At 38.5% G+C, this 20052-nt stretch overlaps 1 protein-coding gene across 7 annotated transcripts in view; it reads right to left on the bottom strand.

Moving 5' to 3' along the window:
* Nsd2 (nuclear receptor binding SET domain protein 2) overlaps positions 1-20052 on the bottom strand; it is a 75532-nt gene that overhangs the window by 27322 nt on the left and 28158 nt on the right. For 4 of the 7 annotated variants that reach the window (XM_021163008.2, XM_021163007.2, XM_029478086.1 and 1 more), the window contains 6 exons: positions 15171-15337; positions 14216-14701; positions 9344-9488; positions 5671-5789; positions 2521-2605; positions 1315-1439 (listed from right to left, as the gene is read on the bottom strand). In XM_021163008.2, coding sequence (XP_021018667.1) covers positions 1315-1439; positions 2521-2605; positions 5671-5789; positions 9344-9488; positions 14216-14701; positions 15171-15337 — 1127 coding nt within the window. The remainder of the gene's footprint in view (positions 1-1314; positions 1440-2520; positions 2606-5670; positions 5790-9343; positions 9489-14215; positions 14702-15170; positions 15338-20052) is intronic. The other 3 variants (XM_021163010.1, XM_029478088.1, XM_029478090.1) reach the window with 1 other exon arrangement.

The following is a 20052-nucleotide window of genomic DNA, read 5'->3' as shown; positions in this document are numbered from 1 at the left end:
ATTTATATAAAACTAGCCTTTTTCAGTAACATTTTAGACAGAAGCTCAGCAATGAAGTAAATGAGTGCAAATATAAGAAGTCCTTAGTTTTCTACAAATAACAACTATAAGCAAGTCCCAGTCCCATGAGTATGAACACAAGATTATGACTGAGCTAGTCTGTGTGACTGAGATCCTAATAAACAGTCTAAATGTACACATTTCAGAGCCGTGAGCAACAGAGTTCTTAAGGGTGTTCCTTGGGCCACCCAGGTCCCTAACCATGCAATGGAAGGCCCAGCCCACCACGAATAAAAAGGACAGCAAGAATACACCCAACCCTACTAAGGACCATAACAAAGGCCAGACGAGAAATGCTGCTTTTGATCCAAAAACAGAAAGGGTCCTGTCTAGTTCCCATCTCACTATCCTGTTAATGAAGACCAAGGTTATCAACTCCTTACAAATACTGTAAAAATAAATCTCAGGTCTACACTGAGAAAAAAACAGAATTACAGACATCAAAATAACAAAAAAAAAAAAGGAAAGTAAGATCTATAAAAGTAGTCACTACAATCAAGAAATTAAAACTACCTCTGCATCAAATAAATAAATGATGATTCCTGAATTTGTGGCTGTTCCTTGTTTTTGGTATCTGCAGACTTTAGATTTGGTAATGACATCTACATGCTACACTCCACAGTAATGGCGGCAGCAGCCTATTATAATACCACCTACTTCTCTGCTATCATGTGTTTTGTAAGACCAGAAACACAGGAATTCTAAGTACAGTGACAGTTCTAACGTGCTTCCGCACTCACATCTGAGACATGCCAGAACAAAGAACCAGAAACACGTAACGCATGAGGACCAAGAAACCTTTGGTTTTCCCACAGGCTTATGAGCCCCTCCATTCCACCAGGGTGGGTGCACAGTAGCATGTCAGTGTGGCCAACATAGCATGTCCTGGTAGAGCCAGTGTGAATTTCCTTTCATATGAGAAAACAGAGTTAGGTTTACAGAACATACCAGTTTAAAACAGACTGCAACAACGATTACTCTGCAACAAGATGTATGCATGTACACCTACACATTCACCATGTGCATGTATGTATTTATATTCAAAGTGCTCAGTCTAATATAGTGCACCATTTTTTCAATTCTGTGAATTTTAGATGGCTAAGAACTTTTTAGATAGCTAAGAATACCTGAACCTCACCTATGCCTGTGGAGAACAACATAATTCTTTAAAGCAGGATTATCACTCACATTGCCACTTGAGTAAATAATGGCCTTCCCATGAACGCCACCGTATCACAATCATCATTATTTTACCTCATGCTCAGTTAAGGATGCAGAAGGAGATGAACTTTTGTTAAACCCAAGTGCTGAAGACGCTGTTGCAGAAGCCCGATTTCGCTTCTTCAGTGGTTTGCAAGCATCAGACAAATTTTTCGTTGCTGTAAAATAAGTTTATTTTATAAAGTTTAAAATCTTAAACCTCCCACCTCGTTACTGTTTTGAATAACTCCCTCAAGCAAGTAAAGTCCTAAAGATGAATCCTTTAGCTGTCACTAACTTTTTATCATGGAAAACTGACTTTAAAAAAAAAAAAGCAAACTATAGAATGAATCCCACATCCCCATCCTACCTGCCCAGGCCAATGCAGTTTCCTGCACACCGGAGCCACGGCCCACTACAGGATTATTTGACACAAATACTATAATTTCATGCATAAAAAGCCTAGAGTATACTTCTAAAAAATATTAAGTAAAACATTACTACTTTCATATTTTAAAATAGCAATCCTATGTTCAAATTTCCAATCATTCACAAATGTTACAAATGCTTTTAAAAATAGCTGATTTTTAAAAACTTGATCATGTTGTGCAGCATAAAGAAAACAGTCTCTAGCCATCATGGCTCATCCTATATTGGAGATGGTGTTTCTGTGCTAACCTATCAGACAAGTATCTCTAGAGAATCACTCACAAATAGGTCAAAAGGTTGGATTTTTCCTTTTTACTGCTTAGCTAAGCTGTTTTTCACAGAAAATCCTTTAAGCTGATTTCTTTATCATATGAAATAGTAACAAATAGTTGTGACTTTTACTATTGGCTAGTTAAGTATGAACATCTAGAGCCTAAATCAGAGTGACAGAATTTATGGTAACAACTCATCTCATAAAGAAATCTGAGAATATGTGGTTAAAACTTCTCTTCTAATAAAATTCAAACTGAAAATAAAAAAGTCAAGTGAAAATCAGTAGAAAAGTAACTTGAATGATTGAATTCTTATAGTCTACTTGTTAAATCAGTTATTTTTCAATTCCACATGATCTTCTTTCTCACTTACTTTTGGTATTAGCTTAATTGTTGACTCTTCCTTGTTACCCCTGGATCCCTCCTGCCCAGCCCTGCTTTCATTTTCCTTGTCCCTCTCAGGTGCCCACACTAGAGAGTCCCCCAAGAGCAGGATCAGGCCGCCCTGCTCACCCACCCAGGCACCCAGAGGAGCCAGGAAGGAGCCTGAGCACATTACCTGCCTGGCTCTTGAGTGAGGAGGCTGCCTCTATAGCCTTGTAAGAGCTTGTTCTGGCCGTTTTGTCGGTGATTGTCTCTCTCTGCTATTTAAGGGGGGGGGGGTAGACAAAGAGAAAGAAATCAAAGGAAAAAATCTCCTAATGTGAATGAACACAGCTGCTGAAAATTTACGCAATAGAAAATTCTTCCTTTGGAAAAGTACCCTCACACTCAGCAGGACCAGAGTTGCCCATAATGGTTTTTTTTAAATACCCTAAACTAATTCTTTTCTTAAACGTACACAGATACACACATATATACATAAATAAAAATTTTTTAAATCATTAAAAATATATTCAAAATCAAAAGGGGGCTAGCTAGTTGTAGAAAATGTCTATTATAACCTTAGATTCAATTTCAATAAATAAGTGGATGGATGGATGAATGGATGGAAACTCTGGGCATAGTGGTAAGGATCTGTTAATTTGAGGCCAGCTTGGGCCACATAGTTGTCTTACAAAAATAAAGGTTTAATATCATAAATATTTTGTGCTGGGATTTTGAAAAATATACTTCAATCCAGGCGTGGTGGCACATGCCTTTAATCCTAGCACTGGGAAAACCAAGGCAGGTGGGTCCCTGTGAGTTTGAGGCCAAACTAGTGTATATATAGCAAGTTCCAAGACAGCCAAGGCTATATTGTAAGACCGTTTCAAGTAAGTAAATTGATGGATGAATGGACAGATGAATGGACAGGCAGTAAAAACAAAAATGAAAGGAAAATCTAATTCAAAAGGTACAGTGGCACAAGCCAGTCAGCAATCCAGCCAGCCAGTAAAAACAAAAAAGAAAAGTATAGTTCAAAATGCCCTCAACAAGGTATGGTGGCAACAGACAGACAAATGGACAGAGACAGTAAAAACAAAGACGAAAGAAAAAAATAGTTCAAAATGCCCTCAGCAAGGTATGGTGGCACAAGCCTACTATCCATGTGCTCATGATGGCACAGGCAGGACTAGGAATTAAAAGGCCAATCTAGGCTACAGAGAAAATTCTCAACAAGCCTAGGCTACATGAGGTCCTATCTCAAACAATAACAACAAAAACAAAACAAACAAGAACCATGCTTCCACAGCACAGGAGCAGTGCTGCCGAATGGTTACAATGCCACTCCAAGAGACAGGGACCTCACACAGTACCAGACCGCAGATCTCATTCACTGACACCTATTTAGCCAGAGCAGGTAAAATGAAAGTCCATTGAGAGTACTCACAAAAATTCTGTTTATAGCTTTCTGAATGCTACTGGCTCATTAAATGTAATCAATACATATCAGGAATTGTATATAATATGACTTAGATTAATAAAGACCAGACCAGAGAGACAACACTACTTTTTTAAAGGGTCTTGCTATGTATATAGCCCTGGCTGGCCTGGAACTAGAGATCTGTCTGCCTCTGCATTCCAAGAACTAGGATTAAAAGCAGACACCACTACTTTTTAAACATGTGTTATTTTCTAATCTGTTTAGCTAATATAAAAAAAAAAGTATGCCTAACTATTTAATATGAATATAATATTTAAAATGTTCTGATTATACACACTTAAAGGGCTTACGTATGTACATCTTGGTACTTTTAAACTATTAACTCACAGTAATATTTCACCACTACATAGCCTGTGTAATGGCAAACGAGTCCAACTAACACTTTGTGCACCAGAAAAATGGTATAAAACACTATAAATAGAACCTTAAAGATAAAGGATGTAGTTATAGGTAGATAGATAAAAAATAATTAGATAAATAATCGTTTATACTTCAGCAATGTGAGATTTTCTATTCTTCAAAATTAGAAAAAAAAAAAAGAATAAAGGCAATTTGATCAGTGAAAGTATCAAGCAAGCTTTACTCAAAATCATAAAAATATATAACTGCTGGGCATGGTGGCGCACGCCTTTAATCCCAGCACTCAGGAGGCAGAGGCAGGTGGATCTCTGAGTTTGAGGCCAGCCTGATCTACAGAGTGAGTTCCAGGACATCCAGGGCTATACAGAGAAACCCTGTCTGGAAAAACCAAAAAAAAAAAAAAAAAAAAAAAAAAAAAAAAATATATATATATATATATATATATATATATATATATAAAACTACTGTGCCACGACTCCTAAAAAATATAAATTCAAATATATAGCACAAAGCCTAAATTAAACTCAATTTACCAAAAAGTTAACTAGATCTATTTCAGACAGTTGAAACAAGTGATATTGACGGGTCACTCTCTCTCCATGTGAGCCTCATGTGGCAGACAGAATAATGCACTGTTGCTTTGCACACACAGATTTTGGTCACTTTCACTTCCCTTCAGATACTAGGCCTGTTGTCCTCGTGAAACTGATGCTCAAAGCCCTGGGCTCCCTGTTAATCCATTCTGTAGTTTCCTTTTTGCCTCAGTGCTGCCCACAAGGGGTTTCCAGTGAATAAATAAGATCACGAATTACTAACAAAGGGAATAAATTCATATAATCCATTTCCAGTGTCTGTCACAGTTTCTTTTACTTCTTTAGTGGGTTTTCATATACCTCATTTACACACTGAATACTAATCCTACAGACAAAATGTACAACCAGGTACTAACAATCAAACTGAAGGTCAAGCTCACGCTACTTGAGCAATCAAGAACTGAGCTATGTCCCTCATCTAAGAGTCATTTTTTAACACACAAAAAAAATCATACTTAAAATACTACTCAAAGGGGCTGGAGAGATGGCTCAGTGGTTAAGAGCACTGACTGCTCTTCTGGAGGTCCTGAGTTCAATTCCCAGCAACCACTCGGTGGCTCACAGCCATCTGTAATGGGATCCAATGCCCTCTTCTGGTGTGTCTGAAGACAGCTACAGTGTACTTAGATATAATAAATAAATAAATCTTTTTTAAAAAAATACTACTCAAAGCATTTGAATGCTGTTTTCTTGAATGAATTTATACCAATAGCTCCAATGAACATGTCCTTTCTTCAGTGGCCTTTTCAATGTAGAAAAAGGGCAACAAGCCTTACTACTAAATACCACACTGGCAAGAGCCCAGAAAACTCCACTGCCTCTATCTTGTCAGGGTCTCAAGAATTATATAGAATACACGCTCACAGGCCAGAGAAGCCCAGAACATTACCTTCCGAAGACTGTGCTTATCTGTCCTAAGTCTTTTCCTGGGTGCATCTTCAACATCCACATCCTCTGGAGGGTCATCTGTTCTCTTTGTGTGGGTTCTTTTTTTCCCATTCATATTTCCTTGGAATGAAGAATGAGAGCAAGGTAAATGCACAGCAAAGAGTCCACATGCTGCTCTAGCATTCAGCATGGAAACCAGGGACCAGACTCATGCCCAAAGGCCTAGCCTTACAAATCTAATCTCTTTGCAAAAAAGAACTAGAGACCCACAAATATTTTACCTAAAGATTATTATCTTGGTATTTGCTGTATTTTTAATGTGCTATAGAATTAAATTTAAGTACATCCCAGTCTTTTTTACAAATCCATTTTAGTTGGATACTGTAATACCAGCACACAGGAAGGCTTAGCATGACAGTCTGAGCTCAATACCAGCTTTGCCTATACAGCAAGACACTGTCTCAGGGTAGAGGAAAAGAAGTATTTATTTATGAACATGCAAAGACAAGTAGGATTTAAGTAAACTTTTAAAAACCTACAACTTTGGGGTTAGAAAGATGGTTCGGTGATATAGAGAGCACTACTTCTTCCAGTGGACCTGGGTTTTATTCCCAGAATCTACTAAGTGGCTGACAAACATCTGTAATTCATTTCAGGAAACCCAACACCTTCTTCTAGCCTCTGTGTGAATATACACACATTCAGGCAAAACACTCAAACACACAAAAACATATCTAAAAAAAAAATTTTTTTTTTTTTTTTTTTTTTTTGGTTTTTTGAGACAGGGTTTCTCTGTATAGCCCTGGCTGTCCTGGAACTCACTTTGTAGACCAGGCTGGCCTCAAACTCAGAAATCCACCTGCCTCTGCCTCCCGAGTGCTGGGATTAAGGGCGTGTGACACCACTTCCGGCTATTAAAAATTTTTAAATAAAAAATAAACATAAGAACTACAACTTGCTACTATGCATTCTCTTAAATAACTATTTTTTGCTTGTTTTTATTAGTTGAAATAAATTTGTTTATTTATTTATTTATTTGTTTTTATTTGTTGTTTTCCTGTGGCTGTCCTGGAACTCACTACAGAGACCAGGTGGCTTCCTACCCAGAGATCTGCCTGCCTCTGCTTCCCAAGTGCTAGGAATGAAGGGCATGGTGCTACCACCACCAGACTTAAATAACAAATTTTTAAGTAGCAAAGTTTTATCTGCACCTGAAAATTAAGCCCTCCCTGTTATGCATTTGTTTGATGGTACCTTATTTTAGGTATCCCTGGAAATATCACTAATATATAATGAAGTATTCAAATATTACTGACTTAGAAAGATATGACGGAAAGCAAAAAAATAAATTCTAGAACCAACCATTTTGAATATGTCAATGTTTATTTTGAATACAAATTCTCTATTTTCATTTGCACAACTGTTTATTAGGATTCTATTTATCAAAATTCTGTGTGTGTATGTGTGTGTGTGTAGTACTGAGGATAAACCCCAGAGTTTAAATTATATCCCCAGCCATCTCTTTACTTTTATTTTGAAATAGAAAATCTCACTACATTGGCTAGAAATGCCTCAAATCCTCCTGCCTCAGTCTCCTGAGTAGCTGAAACTACAAGTGTTTGCCACCAGGCCTCACTATTTAGAAAACTTAAGACCACTGTCATTCTCAAACTCCTATTTAGAAACACAGCACAGACATATCCAGAAAGCCTCAGGAGGAGGCCCATGCCTTGGGTGCCGACAACTGCTCAAGGATGCTCCTCAGGTCTGGGACTCAGGTTACTACTGAAGGAATCAAGCAGTCATAGTTAGCTCTAGGCTAGTATGAACAAGGCCTCTGAAAATTTTTACTAGGCTTTAATCCTGACCACACAGCTGTTGACTAGCTTCAAAGTCTAGTAAGAAAGAGGTCTGTCTACAAAGCTGAGGACACCCGGAACTAACTCACTCAACCACCACTGGAGTAACAAGTGCCATGTGGCATACCCACCAGAGACACTGCAGTTGGTTTGCGCTCACAGCTCTAACACTGGGCCACAGGTTATTGACCGGCTCTAGGTCCACTGGGAGGTGACTGTCACTCCTTTCCATAAATACCCAGAGCATTGACTACTTTATCTGGGATGAGACACAGTCCTTCCTCCAGAAATCTGAGTTCCCTAACACTGAAGCAGCACAACAGCTGACAATGAAAGACTTTACATCTTTATGGTCAATACCAAGGTGACTAGGAAGTCATGGTTCAAGAACATTTAGGATCAGCACTCACTTGACAAAGTATGAGTAGAAAACCATCATTAAGTATCTACTGACTACAACAACTCCAAATACACTTATTGTTTAGGATAAGCTAACCCTGGCTTCAGAAATGCCTGCCCCTTTTAAGTACACTATCTATACAGAAAAGAAATATTACTTAAGACTTAATATTAGCACACCATGAGGTGAATATGCATTTTAAAAAAAATTTACAAACTCTAAACATTCTTGCCATTTTAAATTATAGCATCTAAACAAATATGAGCAAAAGGAAAATGGGCAATCCTATTCAGGATCAATATAATGAGCTGATATGGAACTCTAGTGTTTAAATGAGAATGACCCACACAGGCTTACATATTTGACTGTGAATGCTACTGTTCCCCAGCAGGTGGAAGCGATGGGACTCATTAGGAGGTGTGGTCTTGATGAAGGAGGTGTGTTACTGGGGGGTAGGCTTTGAGGCTTCAAAAGCCCACACCATTCCCACACCATTAGCTCTCTCTGCCACATGCTTATAGATCATAGTTATTGCTCTAGCACCATGTCTATCTGCCATCTGTCATGATTACCTCCATGATGATCATGGACTCATCCTCTAAAATTTGAAGTCCTCTTTCTTCTATAAATTACCTTGGCCGTGGTGCTTTGTCATAGGAGAAAAATAATCAAGATGCCTAGCAAATCCCAAATCAAGATGAGTACATTCCATGAGGGGCAGAGGGGCAACTAATATATGTATGTAGTCACAATATAATACTTGGCAGCTATTCTAGGACTACCTAGGACACCTTGGCTTTCATAGCTAGCATCTCCAAAACTCAATAATGAATCTTAGAAGTTGCAAACTGTTTCCGTACTTTTACTTAACTTTTAAATATATTTTATTTTTTTCATTAACAGGAACATTTTGTTTTGGGTTTTTTATTTTGTCTTGTTTTTTATAACTTGTGTGTCCAAGTGCTTACACACCGCAAACCTGACATTTTCTTCGGTTCTTCCTCACCATGCCATTGCCCAAACTGGTATTTGATATAGTATGGCTTAAAGTTTTTAAACTGAAAGCCTAGAAATGAGATACCCAAGTGAAGGTCAACCAGTCATCTCACTTACAAATACTCAAGCAAACAGACCAGAAACTAACTGCTCTTACTGGGCCTGACCCATGTGACTAAGACTGGAGTGCTAGAAGTACCTACCTTCCCTTCTTTCCTACATTACCCCTACAAGTACTACAGCCAGAATCCCTACTCTGTATAAACAGTAAAATGAAGGTCTTGTAGACTATCCAAAACACACCTGCATGGGTGATAAGGGAGGGAAACGACAACACAGGCATGGTTTGAACACTCCAAATGTGGCTACACTACACATCACACCAAGCAGAAGATATCTATCTATAGGTGTATGCTTACCAGGGTCTTCTTCAGACTGCGCAGAGATCATCAGGGAAAACTTTGTATTATATCGTGCTTTCTGCTTTTCGTTGAGCATGCTCCATTGGGACCCAAGCAATTCTTCAATCTCCTCCCCTGAGGCATCTGGGTGTTCAGCTACAACCTATGAACAAAGAAAAGAGGGCAATAAGAACTCTACACTCACAAAATTCATTGTGAGTTACATAAAATCAAATATAGTTCTTTAGACTTGCTTATGTAGAATTTTTATTCCCACAATTATGTCCCAGAAAATCTGGCTTAAAGAAAACTAACAAATAACTGATACAGCCAGGCAGTGGTGGCGCACGCCTTTAATCCCAGCACTTGGGAGGCAGAGGCAGGTGAATTTCTTGAGTTCGAGGCCAGCCTGGTCTACAGAGTGAGTTCCAGGACAGCCAGGGCTACCCAGAGATCGGAAATAAATAAATAAATAAATAAATAAATAAATAAATAAATAAATAAATAAAAATAATGGATACAGAGATTCACTAAAACTTTCTAAGTGAAAATAACTGATAAATGGTGAGGAGAAAACACTTATTTTCATAAAATCACTAAATCATTTGTTAAGTCACAGTTCTATAGGCATTCTTGAAAAAATTAACAGTCAGGCAAGTTGTACAAAAATGTTCCTATGAGCATGGAGTGAGATCTTGGTTTGTCGTCTTCACCAACTACAATAGCCTAACTTCATCTTTCAATCCACGTTGGACAGACAAGTCTACAACGAACAAGAGATACACACAATAATCTACCAACAAGCAAGGCCCAATTTTTGTCTAAGCCAGCACAAATCTACACAGGCAACAGATTCTCCAGTTACACAGGATCAATACCTTCAGAGTATGCTCAGAATGCCCCATCCCATCCTACCAGCAAGGAATATACATTTTCACAAGTCTTCTAAGTAGTTCAGGTACACAGTAATGATTAATCAATAACCCCCAACTTTAACTGCAGATGGCAAAATTCCCAGGAGGTAAAGCCAATGGAGTTTAGATCCTGCCTAAGTCTAGAGTGGAGTGGAATTGAGAATTATGTAAGTAAACTCTAACTGCATACCTTCACCTTGATCTATGTACATTGTTCTCACCATGGTGCCAATCTAGGCTTTCAGTTATAATGCTTAGCACTATAAGGGTTAACTGAAATGAATCTGGGTCCCAGAAACATAAAAGAAGAGTAGAGGAAGTCTCTAAGCATTAGTCTTGATTCTCAAGCACCTAGATGCACACACACACAAAAAAAAAAAAAAAAAAAAAAAAAAAAAAAAAAGCCTAGAACCTGTTGGAATAAAACTAGCTAGAGTTCCTATTTGTCACAGCTCTGCCCAACACATAAGGATAAGAACACATAAGTCCTCATCAAATCTGTTTCAGCTAAGCTGTCAAATAATTGTGGTATCCATTGAGAGCTTATCTGCTATGCTACCCTTCCCACAGAAGGTCTGCCATGGTAACTGACCACATACTACCGAGTATTTTGTAACACATCAAATTCAATAGTTAACCATGCTTCCTTAAGTGTTAACACTTTACCTGGGCAGAGGCATACACTTTCTTTTTGGATAAACACAGTTGAGATCCTGAGGGACAAGTAAATAGGGATATACTATATTCCTCAGACTTCACAGAAGCAACAGGATCTACATAGCAGTCTACAGCTTGCTTTCTTCTTCAAAATCTAATCAATTTACTTTGGCATATTATACACTACAAGAACATTCACAACTATAACTGACAATTTTTAGTGTTGAATATTGTGATCTCCTCTGGTGTGATGCAAGGGTGAAATTGTAAATACTTAGGCATGAAATTATAGAAAAGAAACAAAGCACATCAGGAACTGCCAACTCCTCTCTAAAACAAGGATGATAAAGTACTTATTCCCCACCAGCTTTGTACAAGATTGCTACCTTTCTCATTTTCTCAAGCCTCAAGTAGCTAGCTCCAAGATCACTGTTGCTCACCTGAGGACTATGTAATAATGAGTCATAAATCCAATCTTTAAATATCTGTCCTTGCACTTGCTGTGCTTCCATTCCTGTATCCTCACTTTCATAGTTAGAGCTCTGGAAGAGCAGCTAGTGCTCTTAATCACTGAGCCATCTCTAGAGCCTCTGTTTAATTTCTGTTTGTGTGTTTGTTTGTTTGAGACAGGGTTTCTCTATATAGTCCTGGCTGTCCTGGAACTCACTTTGTACACCAGGCTGGCCTCGAACTCAGAAATCCACCTGTCTCTGCCTCCCAAGTGCTGGGATTAAAGGCGTGCGCCACCACGCCTGGCTCTCTGTTTAATTTTTAAATACAAGCCTCACTATGTAGCACAGGCTAGCTGCCTGACTCTGCTGACCAAGTGCTAGGACTAAAGGTGTGTGCCACCACATTCAGTTTTTGACTGACCTTTGAAAAACACCCATAATTACAGGGCATGGTAGTGCTCACATCTTTAATCACAAAATTCTGGAAGCAGAAGCAAGGAGATGTTTGTGAGTTCTAGGCCAGGCAGAGCTACACAGTGAGAACCTGTGTCTAAATTAAAAACAAAACAAAACTACTCTGTGTGCCCACAGAGCCCAGGTCCATTGGTCCCTGGGAAGTAGAACTGCAAACATTTGTGAGCCAATTGACATGGGTGGGAAAAAAATCAAACTCTAACCCTCTGCACGAATAGTATGGGTTCTTAACCACTGATCTACCTTTCTAGCCTCAACAGATTTTCTAACAATAAACCTTCCATTCCTAAGGAAGATGCTATTAGTTCCATTTTGTCCCTTTTTTTGAGAGGGAAGTGGTCTATGTAGCCCAGGCTATCCTCAAACTCAATCATCTTGTATTAGTCTCCAAATAGTGCTGATAGTACAGCTATGCATTACCACACCCAACATGGTTTACAGATTTTTTTTTCAAGACACTACTCCAATATTTTCTCTGGGAAGACTTCTACGCTATCCTGTAGGGACAAAAATACCATGTACCATGGTTTTCTTATAATATCCATAACCATTCAGTTAATCAACTCCTTTAATTCCTCATGACACAAAACAGAGGCTGGTTAAATGCCTATGGATAATAGACAAGAGATATTTTTCTTTTATTTTTAAATTAATTTTAAATTAGGTATGTTGTGCATATTGCATGTAGAGGTCAAAGGACAACGTGGAGAAGATGGTTCCTGTTGAGACTTGCTCCTTTTAACACAGCAGTAGCCATTTTATATTCAGTCTCCATTTTGCTCCTAAGGTAAAATTAAGTTCAGGTTCTCAGACTCTACTTCCCAGAAGTAATCATCCATAGCTGACACTAAAGAATGTTACTAATAAGCCAAAAAGTTATGGCCGAATCACTTGTCCCTGTTATCTCAATGTTCTGAAATTCCCTTGTTCAGCACCTGTCCACTACCCTCTTACCTTGGTCAGGACCACTCAGCTTACTGGCTGGCTGATAATACTCTGTCTAGCTAGACAAAACTGCTATACCACTTCACTGCTTGCCTTTGAACTTCTGAACCTGGTTTTTCCTATAAAAATCCTTCATTGAGGACTGGCTGGTGCCACAGTTAGGTTTTTCTTTCTTGTGATCGTGAATGTCCAGTATCATGGTTTAATAAACTAGTCTTGCTTAACTAAGAGAGGTGTGCATATGGTTTATGTGGGGATTTCCAGACCCCAACAGTTCTCTCCTTTACCAAGTGTATCCCAGGGATCAAACTAGGTTCATCAGTTGGTGAAAATGCCTTAACACACCAAGCCATCTCACTAGTCCAGATGGTATCTATCTCTTTCTCCTCCCCCTCTCTCTATGTTTTTGGAGGGGGGGAGGTTAAATGCCTATGGATATTTAGACAAGAGATATTTTTTCTTTTATTTTTGAATTAATTTTAAATTAGGTTTCCAGACTGGATGTATATAGTCCTGACTATCCTGGAACCCGCTCTGTAGACTAGGCTGGCCTTGAACTCAAAAGACCCATGAGCCTCTGCCTCCCAAATGCTAGGATTAAAGGTATGTACCGCTACCATCCAATTTTCTCTTTATTTTTTAAATATATATTTATTTTTATTTGTATGAGTGTTTGCCTGCATATATGTATTATAGCACATATGTGCTTGGTACCAAAAGAGGATACTGGACCCCCAGGAACTGGAGTTATTAGTTGTGGGTGCTGGGGTATGAATCCAGGGCCTCTACAAAAGAAGTAAGCACTCTTAACTACTAAGCCATCTTTCTAGCCCCCAGATACTACTAATTACTGGTGACTTTAATGTGTATTTGGAATTCTGAACAAAAAAAATTCCATGAAAGTAAAATTAAAAGAAAAATTACAATAGAGATGGCTTCATGACCCACACTATAAAGAGCCTTGGTTCCTTACAAAGGAAATGAGACACAGGCACCAGTGATATATTTTATGGTAAAAAATAAAAGTACTTAAATACTTTACTCATTTATATAGCACTATACTCTTAAGTATTATAGAAATAAATCTTCAACATACTCAGTGCTAACACTACCGTCTTTATAAGTGAGCCATGTCAACACTTCAAAACAGTTTGTTAAGAGAAAATGCTCACCAAGAGCTGAATACAAGGACTAGGCCCAGCTTCCAGCAAAGGGAGGCCCAGTGAAACTCAGTTCCCACTTCCCGCAGTTGCAACTTTTTATCCACTTTGAAGGAACATGGTGGCAACCAAGCTGCAAATGGCTGTGTTCCAACAGTAACTGTTACATCTAAAAACTAGACTGTGTTCAACTAGTATACTAAGAAACAGGATTCTGCAGAGGGGCGTTCATCAAATTTGAAAATCCTGTGACATGACAAACGACTCAGAACCCATCACAATACTTACCTCATCTCTGTGTTTTTGACAAAAGACTAAAAACTGGGCTGCTGAGTCTCCCTTCCTGCTCCGAGGAGCAGAGCCTGTGGACTTTTTCCTCCCGGCGGCAGGAGAGCCTACTCCTCGCTTAGGTTCAGCCTCTGCCATCTTTGGAGGTGTACTCTTTTCTGTGCCAGGGTCACCTTCTTGGTTCTCAGCAGAACTAGACCTTTTGGTTCTTCGCCTTCTCTTCATGGGAATATCCTCTTCTCTCACAGACCCAGGGTCTACAGCAGCCTCTTCACTGGCCCCTGAAGAGTCCACCATTTCTCCAAAAGGTTCTGTAACAATGCCAGCCTCCTTAGCTACTTGAGGGTTGAGGTGCAATTGGTCCCCCACATAAAGGAAGGTAAATTTGGCTTTCCGCTCCTCTATTGACATGCTGGCAGCTTCCTCAGCTTGGACAATGCCCATTTCCCACTGGGCTCTCAATCTCCCCGAAATAGGTTTCAACAACTGGAAAAAAAATAAATTATAAATTTTATTGCATAATAAAAAGATGACTCAATTAGAAATACTTTCACATTATAAGGAAAGTCTATAAAAACCCAATTAAAATTTAGATATAACTCAGCTGACAACTATTGTTTCTTTAAACTAGCAATCAACTCTAATAGCTTTAACTAATAGTTTCTATGTCTAAAAGGAAATAAAATCAGAAAATAAATTATTCCTGTGAGTCATCAAATGAGTAAAAGGAAAATCACATACTTGAGAAAATAAATGACAAATGTAGGCTGGCATGTTGGCTCACATTTTTAATTCCAGGGCTAGAGAGGCAGAGGCAGGTGGATCTCAATGCATTCAAGGCCAGCCAGGGCTACATAAGACTCTATCTCAAAAAAAAAAAAAAAAAAAGGCAAATGACCAACATAAGAAATCACTTAAAGCAAGTATAAGGTCACACTAAAGGAGCATCTATCACCTTGATTTTCTCAGCTTTCGTGGGTGCCTGCTTGGCACTTTCTTGGCATAATTTTTCAAATTGTTCTTCTCCTTCAAAAGCAACAAGGCTCTTCTCAAATATCCAAGCTCTTTCTGGGGCATCACCAAAGAATTGTACATGATATTGGCGTGCACTTTTTTTCTGACCTAATTTTGAAAATAAAAAACATGAACATTAGAATTACAACTTGGGATGAAACTGGGCAAATCTACTACTGATTTGAAATTATTTCACTTGGTGTTGTTTGTGCTTATTAATCTCAACATGAGTTCTACCTTTTTATCCTCAATACACTCCATGCACAAGAAGAAAATCCACTAATCAGAGATACAGAGAAGGTACAAAAGGAGATTGGGGTATAAAGACACTAAATAAAAACCACTTCCTCTTCCCTCTTTCAGTATCTTCTTAGAGATTTTAGACAGGACAAGCCTTCAGCAGAAGGGCACTTCCACCAATTCCCAGAGCATCAGTGAAAGAGCAGTACTGGGCTGGACTCAGTAACCCATCCCATTATTGACTTGGCCAACCACTTCCAGGGGATCTATCTGATGCCCTCTTCTGGCTACCATGGGCACAGTACTTAAATAAGAGCATTCAACCTCAAAGCGTCCCTAAGACCACAACAAACCCCTCAGATATTCCTCACTGTCACTCGTGGCTGCAGGAAGAAGCAACATCTCTCAATGTAGCCAGAGGAATGAGCAAAGAGACTACTAACCCCTAACACTTCAGATTTTGCTGAGAGTGAAGCAGAGATGGAAACAGGTAAGCCAGTCAAAAGGTCAGATTTCAGTAACAAGAGGAAAAGAGACCTTTAGCCTTTATCCTAAAGGAAATAAAACTTCCTGGATAGCTAGAACACCAAAAAGAAAAACCTTTTCATGCATCTTCTTTAAAGATGCCGCCAGTAAAGTGACTGATGGTGAGTCCTATCCAGGTACCAAAAGTTTTATGTCTGTGGCTATAGTAGCTCTGAATACTATGCTCACATATAAAGCTAACACAAGGACCCAGGACCCAAGACCAGGAAGCTTCCCACAAAAATCAATCAAAAAATAGTGTTCTAGACAGGCTCTCAGGATAATAAACTTAAAAGTGCAAAGTAAAGACACTGAACAGAGAAATATCCTGTTTGCTAGGAAAAGAGAGGTATTAATTTTTTCTTATTTTTAGTTATTTTAATATTTTTATTTTATTTTGAGACAGGGTTTGTGTGTGTCGCCCTGGCTGTTCCGGAACCTGCTTTATAAACCAGGCTAGCTTAAACTCAGAGATCCACCTACCTTTGCTTTGAGAATACTAGGATTAAAGGAGTATGCCACCATGCCCTGCTAAGTTTTATTTTTATTATATAATGTATATAATTATTTTGCCTGTACATATGTCTGGATTCAGTTCCCATCACTCACATGGCAGCTCACAACCACCTGTAACTCCAGTTTCAGGCCCTCTTCTGGCCTCCACAGGTATTGCACACACAGTGCACCTGAACACATTCAGACATTCAGACATACAAAATAAATAAATAAATGTACGTGCACACACACATATAATGAATGAATGAATGATATGTAAGGCCAGAGAGATGGTTTGGTGCTTGCTGTTCTTGCAGAGGACTCATCTGATCAGTCCACAGAACCCACATAGTAACTGACACTGTCCGTAACTCTAGATTCAAGGGATAGAGTACCTTCTTTTGGCCTTCTTTATCACTAGATACACACACAATACACACACAATGCACATACATATGCACAGGCAAACACTCATACAAAATAACAATAATTCTTTTTCTAAAGGTGTAGTAATGGCTAGGAAATGGCTCAGTGGTTGAGAGCACTTCTTGTTCTTAAAAAGGACTAAGTACACTTATCAGCACCCTCATCTGGTAACTGACCAGTGCCTGTAACTCCAGTTGGAAATTTAGAGCACACACACATAGCACATACTTGTACAGACATACACACATAAATAAAAATAAATCTTTTAAAAAAAAGGTTTAAGATAAGAAATTTAGAAAAAAATATTAATATGAGCAGTATTTACTCCTGTAGAAACCTGCAGCATCACTCTAAGAGGTCCCATACCCAGACAACAGACTTTGCAGAGACGAATAGAGAAAAGAATTTACTCAGGCAAGCCTGGTGCTGCTCTTAGGGAGGCAGAGACAGGCTGTTCTCTGTTGGTTTGATACCAAATCTGGTCTATACAGCGAGTTCTGTCAGCCAGAGCTACATGAGACACATTGTCTCAAAAACAAACAGAAATCTGTATCTTAATAAATCAGATATTGACACAAAACATACCTATTACTGCACATATATCTACTATATACATACACAAAGTCTACAGGAAATATCTTAAGTAGTAAGTAAAACAACAGCAAATGAAACTAGACAAAAATACTTAGACTTAAAAGCAATTACCTCTCAGTTGGAGAGAGGGAAGGCAGGAATTAACTTTTCACTGTCGATTTTTCATTAGATTTTTTAAGACTACTTTTTAATCTCTTGTTGATGGTGTTATGTTTTGTTTTGAAACAAGGTCAAACTATGTAGAACTGGCTGGCCTTGAACTCATAGAGATTCATTTGTCTCTGCCTCCCAGTTCTGGAATTAAAGGAGTATGCCATCACATTCTTTTCGTTTTTTTGTTGATACATATATACACAAACATATACATACACATATACATACATGCACATGTGTGTTTTACGGTTCTAGGGATCAAATCCAGAGTCTTAAACATATTAGGCAAATATTTATCACTCAGTACAATTTAATTTGTTTAGAAATATGAAAGCTTGAAAATACCTCAAGATTCAAGAACAGTGATATAGCTACTGTTAAAATGTCTCCACTCTCTAAGACAGCCCAGAGCTCTGACACTACTTCCTGGGAGTGTGATATGTCAGGGTTGGGAGGCAGCTGCACCCAACTGTCACCTCATCCAAACCCCTGCTGTGGAGATGTTGCTCAGAGCCTCAAGTCTATACAGAGAGGAAGCAATTCTTTGAAGCAACATGGGCCACCTGCAGAGAATACTGACATCCTCCACAAAGGAGAGCAACAGAGCGGCCAGGGAGATGGCTGAAACCACTGGCCCCCTTGCAGAGGACCTGGGTTTAGCTTCCAGCACCCACACATGGTGGCTCACAACTGCCTGTAACGCTAGTTACAGAGAATCTGAAGCTCTCTTCTGGCCTCTGCAGGCACCAGGCATGTATACATATATAGACATGAAGATAAAACAAACACTCAAACACATAAAATAAAGACAAAATAAATCTTACCAAAAAAAATCTATGCTCCTATAAATAACCCTTTATGAACTCAGAGATCATCTGTGTCTGTTCTTATAAGCAATGCTAATTTAATTAATTGGTCTTGCTTTCCTCAAAAAACAAAAGACATTAAATCAGGAGGACCAGATGGGAAGAAGGGGTAAGATGGAGACAAAATAGAGTAATGGGGAGTGAATATCATCAAAATATATACTTATGTATAAAAATGTCATAATGAAGCCCATTGTGTATAATAGTTACTTTTAAGCTAATAAACTTTTTAAAAGAACAAAAGGATTATCAGGTAGTTTGGGTTTGCCAACACTTTAATTTAGTAATGAAAATTAGCATAGATATGTATCATAATGAAGAAAACTATTTTTTTTAAGATTTATTTGTCTATTTTGTATATATGAGTACAGTCACTCTCTTCAGACACACCAGAAGAGGGCATCATATCTCATTACAGATGGTTGTGAGCCACCATGTGGTTTGTGAGAAATGAACTCAGGACCTCTGAAAGAACAGTCAGTGCCTTTAATTGCTGGAGAGTGCCATCTCCTCAGTCCCAAAAATTTTTTATAGTATATAAAATTAATATTTTTTGTTGTTTGTTTTTTCAAGACAGGGTTTCTTTATGTAGCCTTAGCTGCCTTGTAACTCTGTAGACTAAACTGGCCTCAAACCAAGAGATCTGCCTATCTCTGTCTTCCAAGGGCTAAAATTAAAATATCTGAATTAATATTGATTTAAATGTTTTAAAATAGTTACTGTCAGGGTGGAGAGATGGCTCAACAGCTAAGAGCACTTGCTGTTCTTCCAGAGGGCCCAAGTTCTATCCCCAGCACTTATATACTGTGACTTACAACCCCCTGTAACTCTAACTCAGGGGGACCTGATTTCCATGGGACACTACACTCACATGCATATACATACACATAAAAGTTTGTGTTTTGGTTTTTGTTTAAAGGAAGAAAAAACTTAATGCCTATCAAGTGTGATAAACAACTTTAATCTCAGTATTCAGGAGGCAAATTCAGGTGGACCTCTGCAAGTCTGAGGTCAGTCTGGTCAACAGGGAGAAATCCAGACCAGGAGAGATCCAGACCAGTCAGGGCTATAGTGAAACCTTGTCTCAAAAAATAAAAAGTTAATGACAGAAAAGATAATCCCGATATATCTGTTGACAAAACAGATTACTATAGCTTGGCCCAAAGTTTATAAAATAATGTTTCTTTTTTAAGATTTATTTATGAATTTTATGTGTTTGGGTGCTTTGTCTACATATATACACACCAGAAGGCATCAGATCCCTAGAAACTACAGTTAAGACCTTATAGTTTAAAAAAAAAAAAAAAGACCTTATAGTTATATACAGTTATATATAGTTAGCCATGTAGATGCCAGGAACTGAACTGAGGACCTCTGGAAGAACAAGTGCTCTTAACTGTTGAGCTATCTCTTGAGTTCCTATTTTTCTTGAGACAAGGTCTCACTATGTAGTCTCAGCCAGCCTGAAACTTGCTATGCAGACCAGGCTGGTCTCAACTCACAGAGATCTGTCCCTGCCTCTTT

The sequence above is a fragment of the Mus caroli genome, chromosome 5, assembly GCF_900094665.2.
Source record: "Mus caroli chromosome 5, CAROLI_EIJ_v1.1, whole genome shotgun sequence".
Lineage (NCBI taxonomy): Eukaryota > Metazoa > Chordata > Mammalia > Rodentia > Muridae > Mus > Mus caroli.
This window is presented reverse-complemented; position numbering and strand designations above follow the sequence as displayed.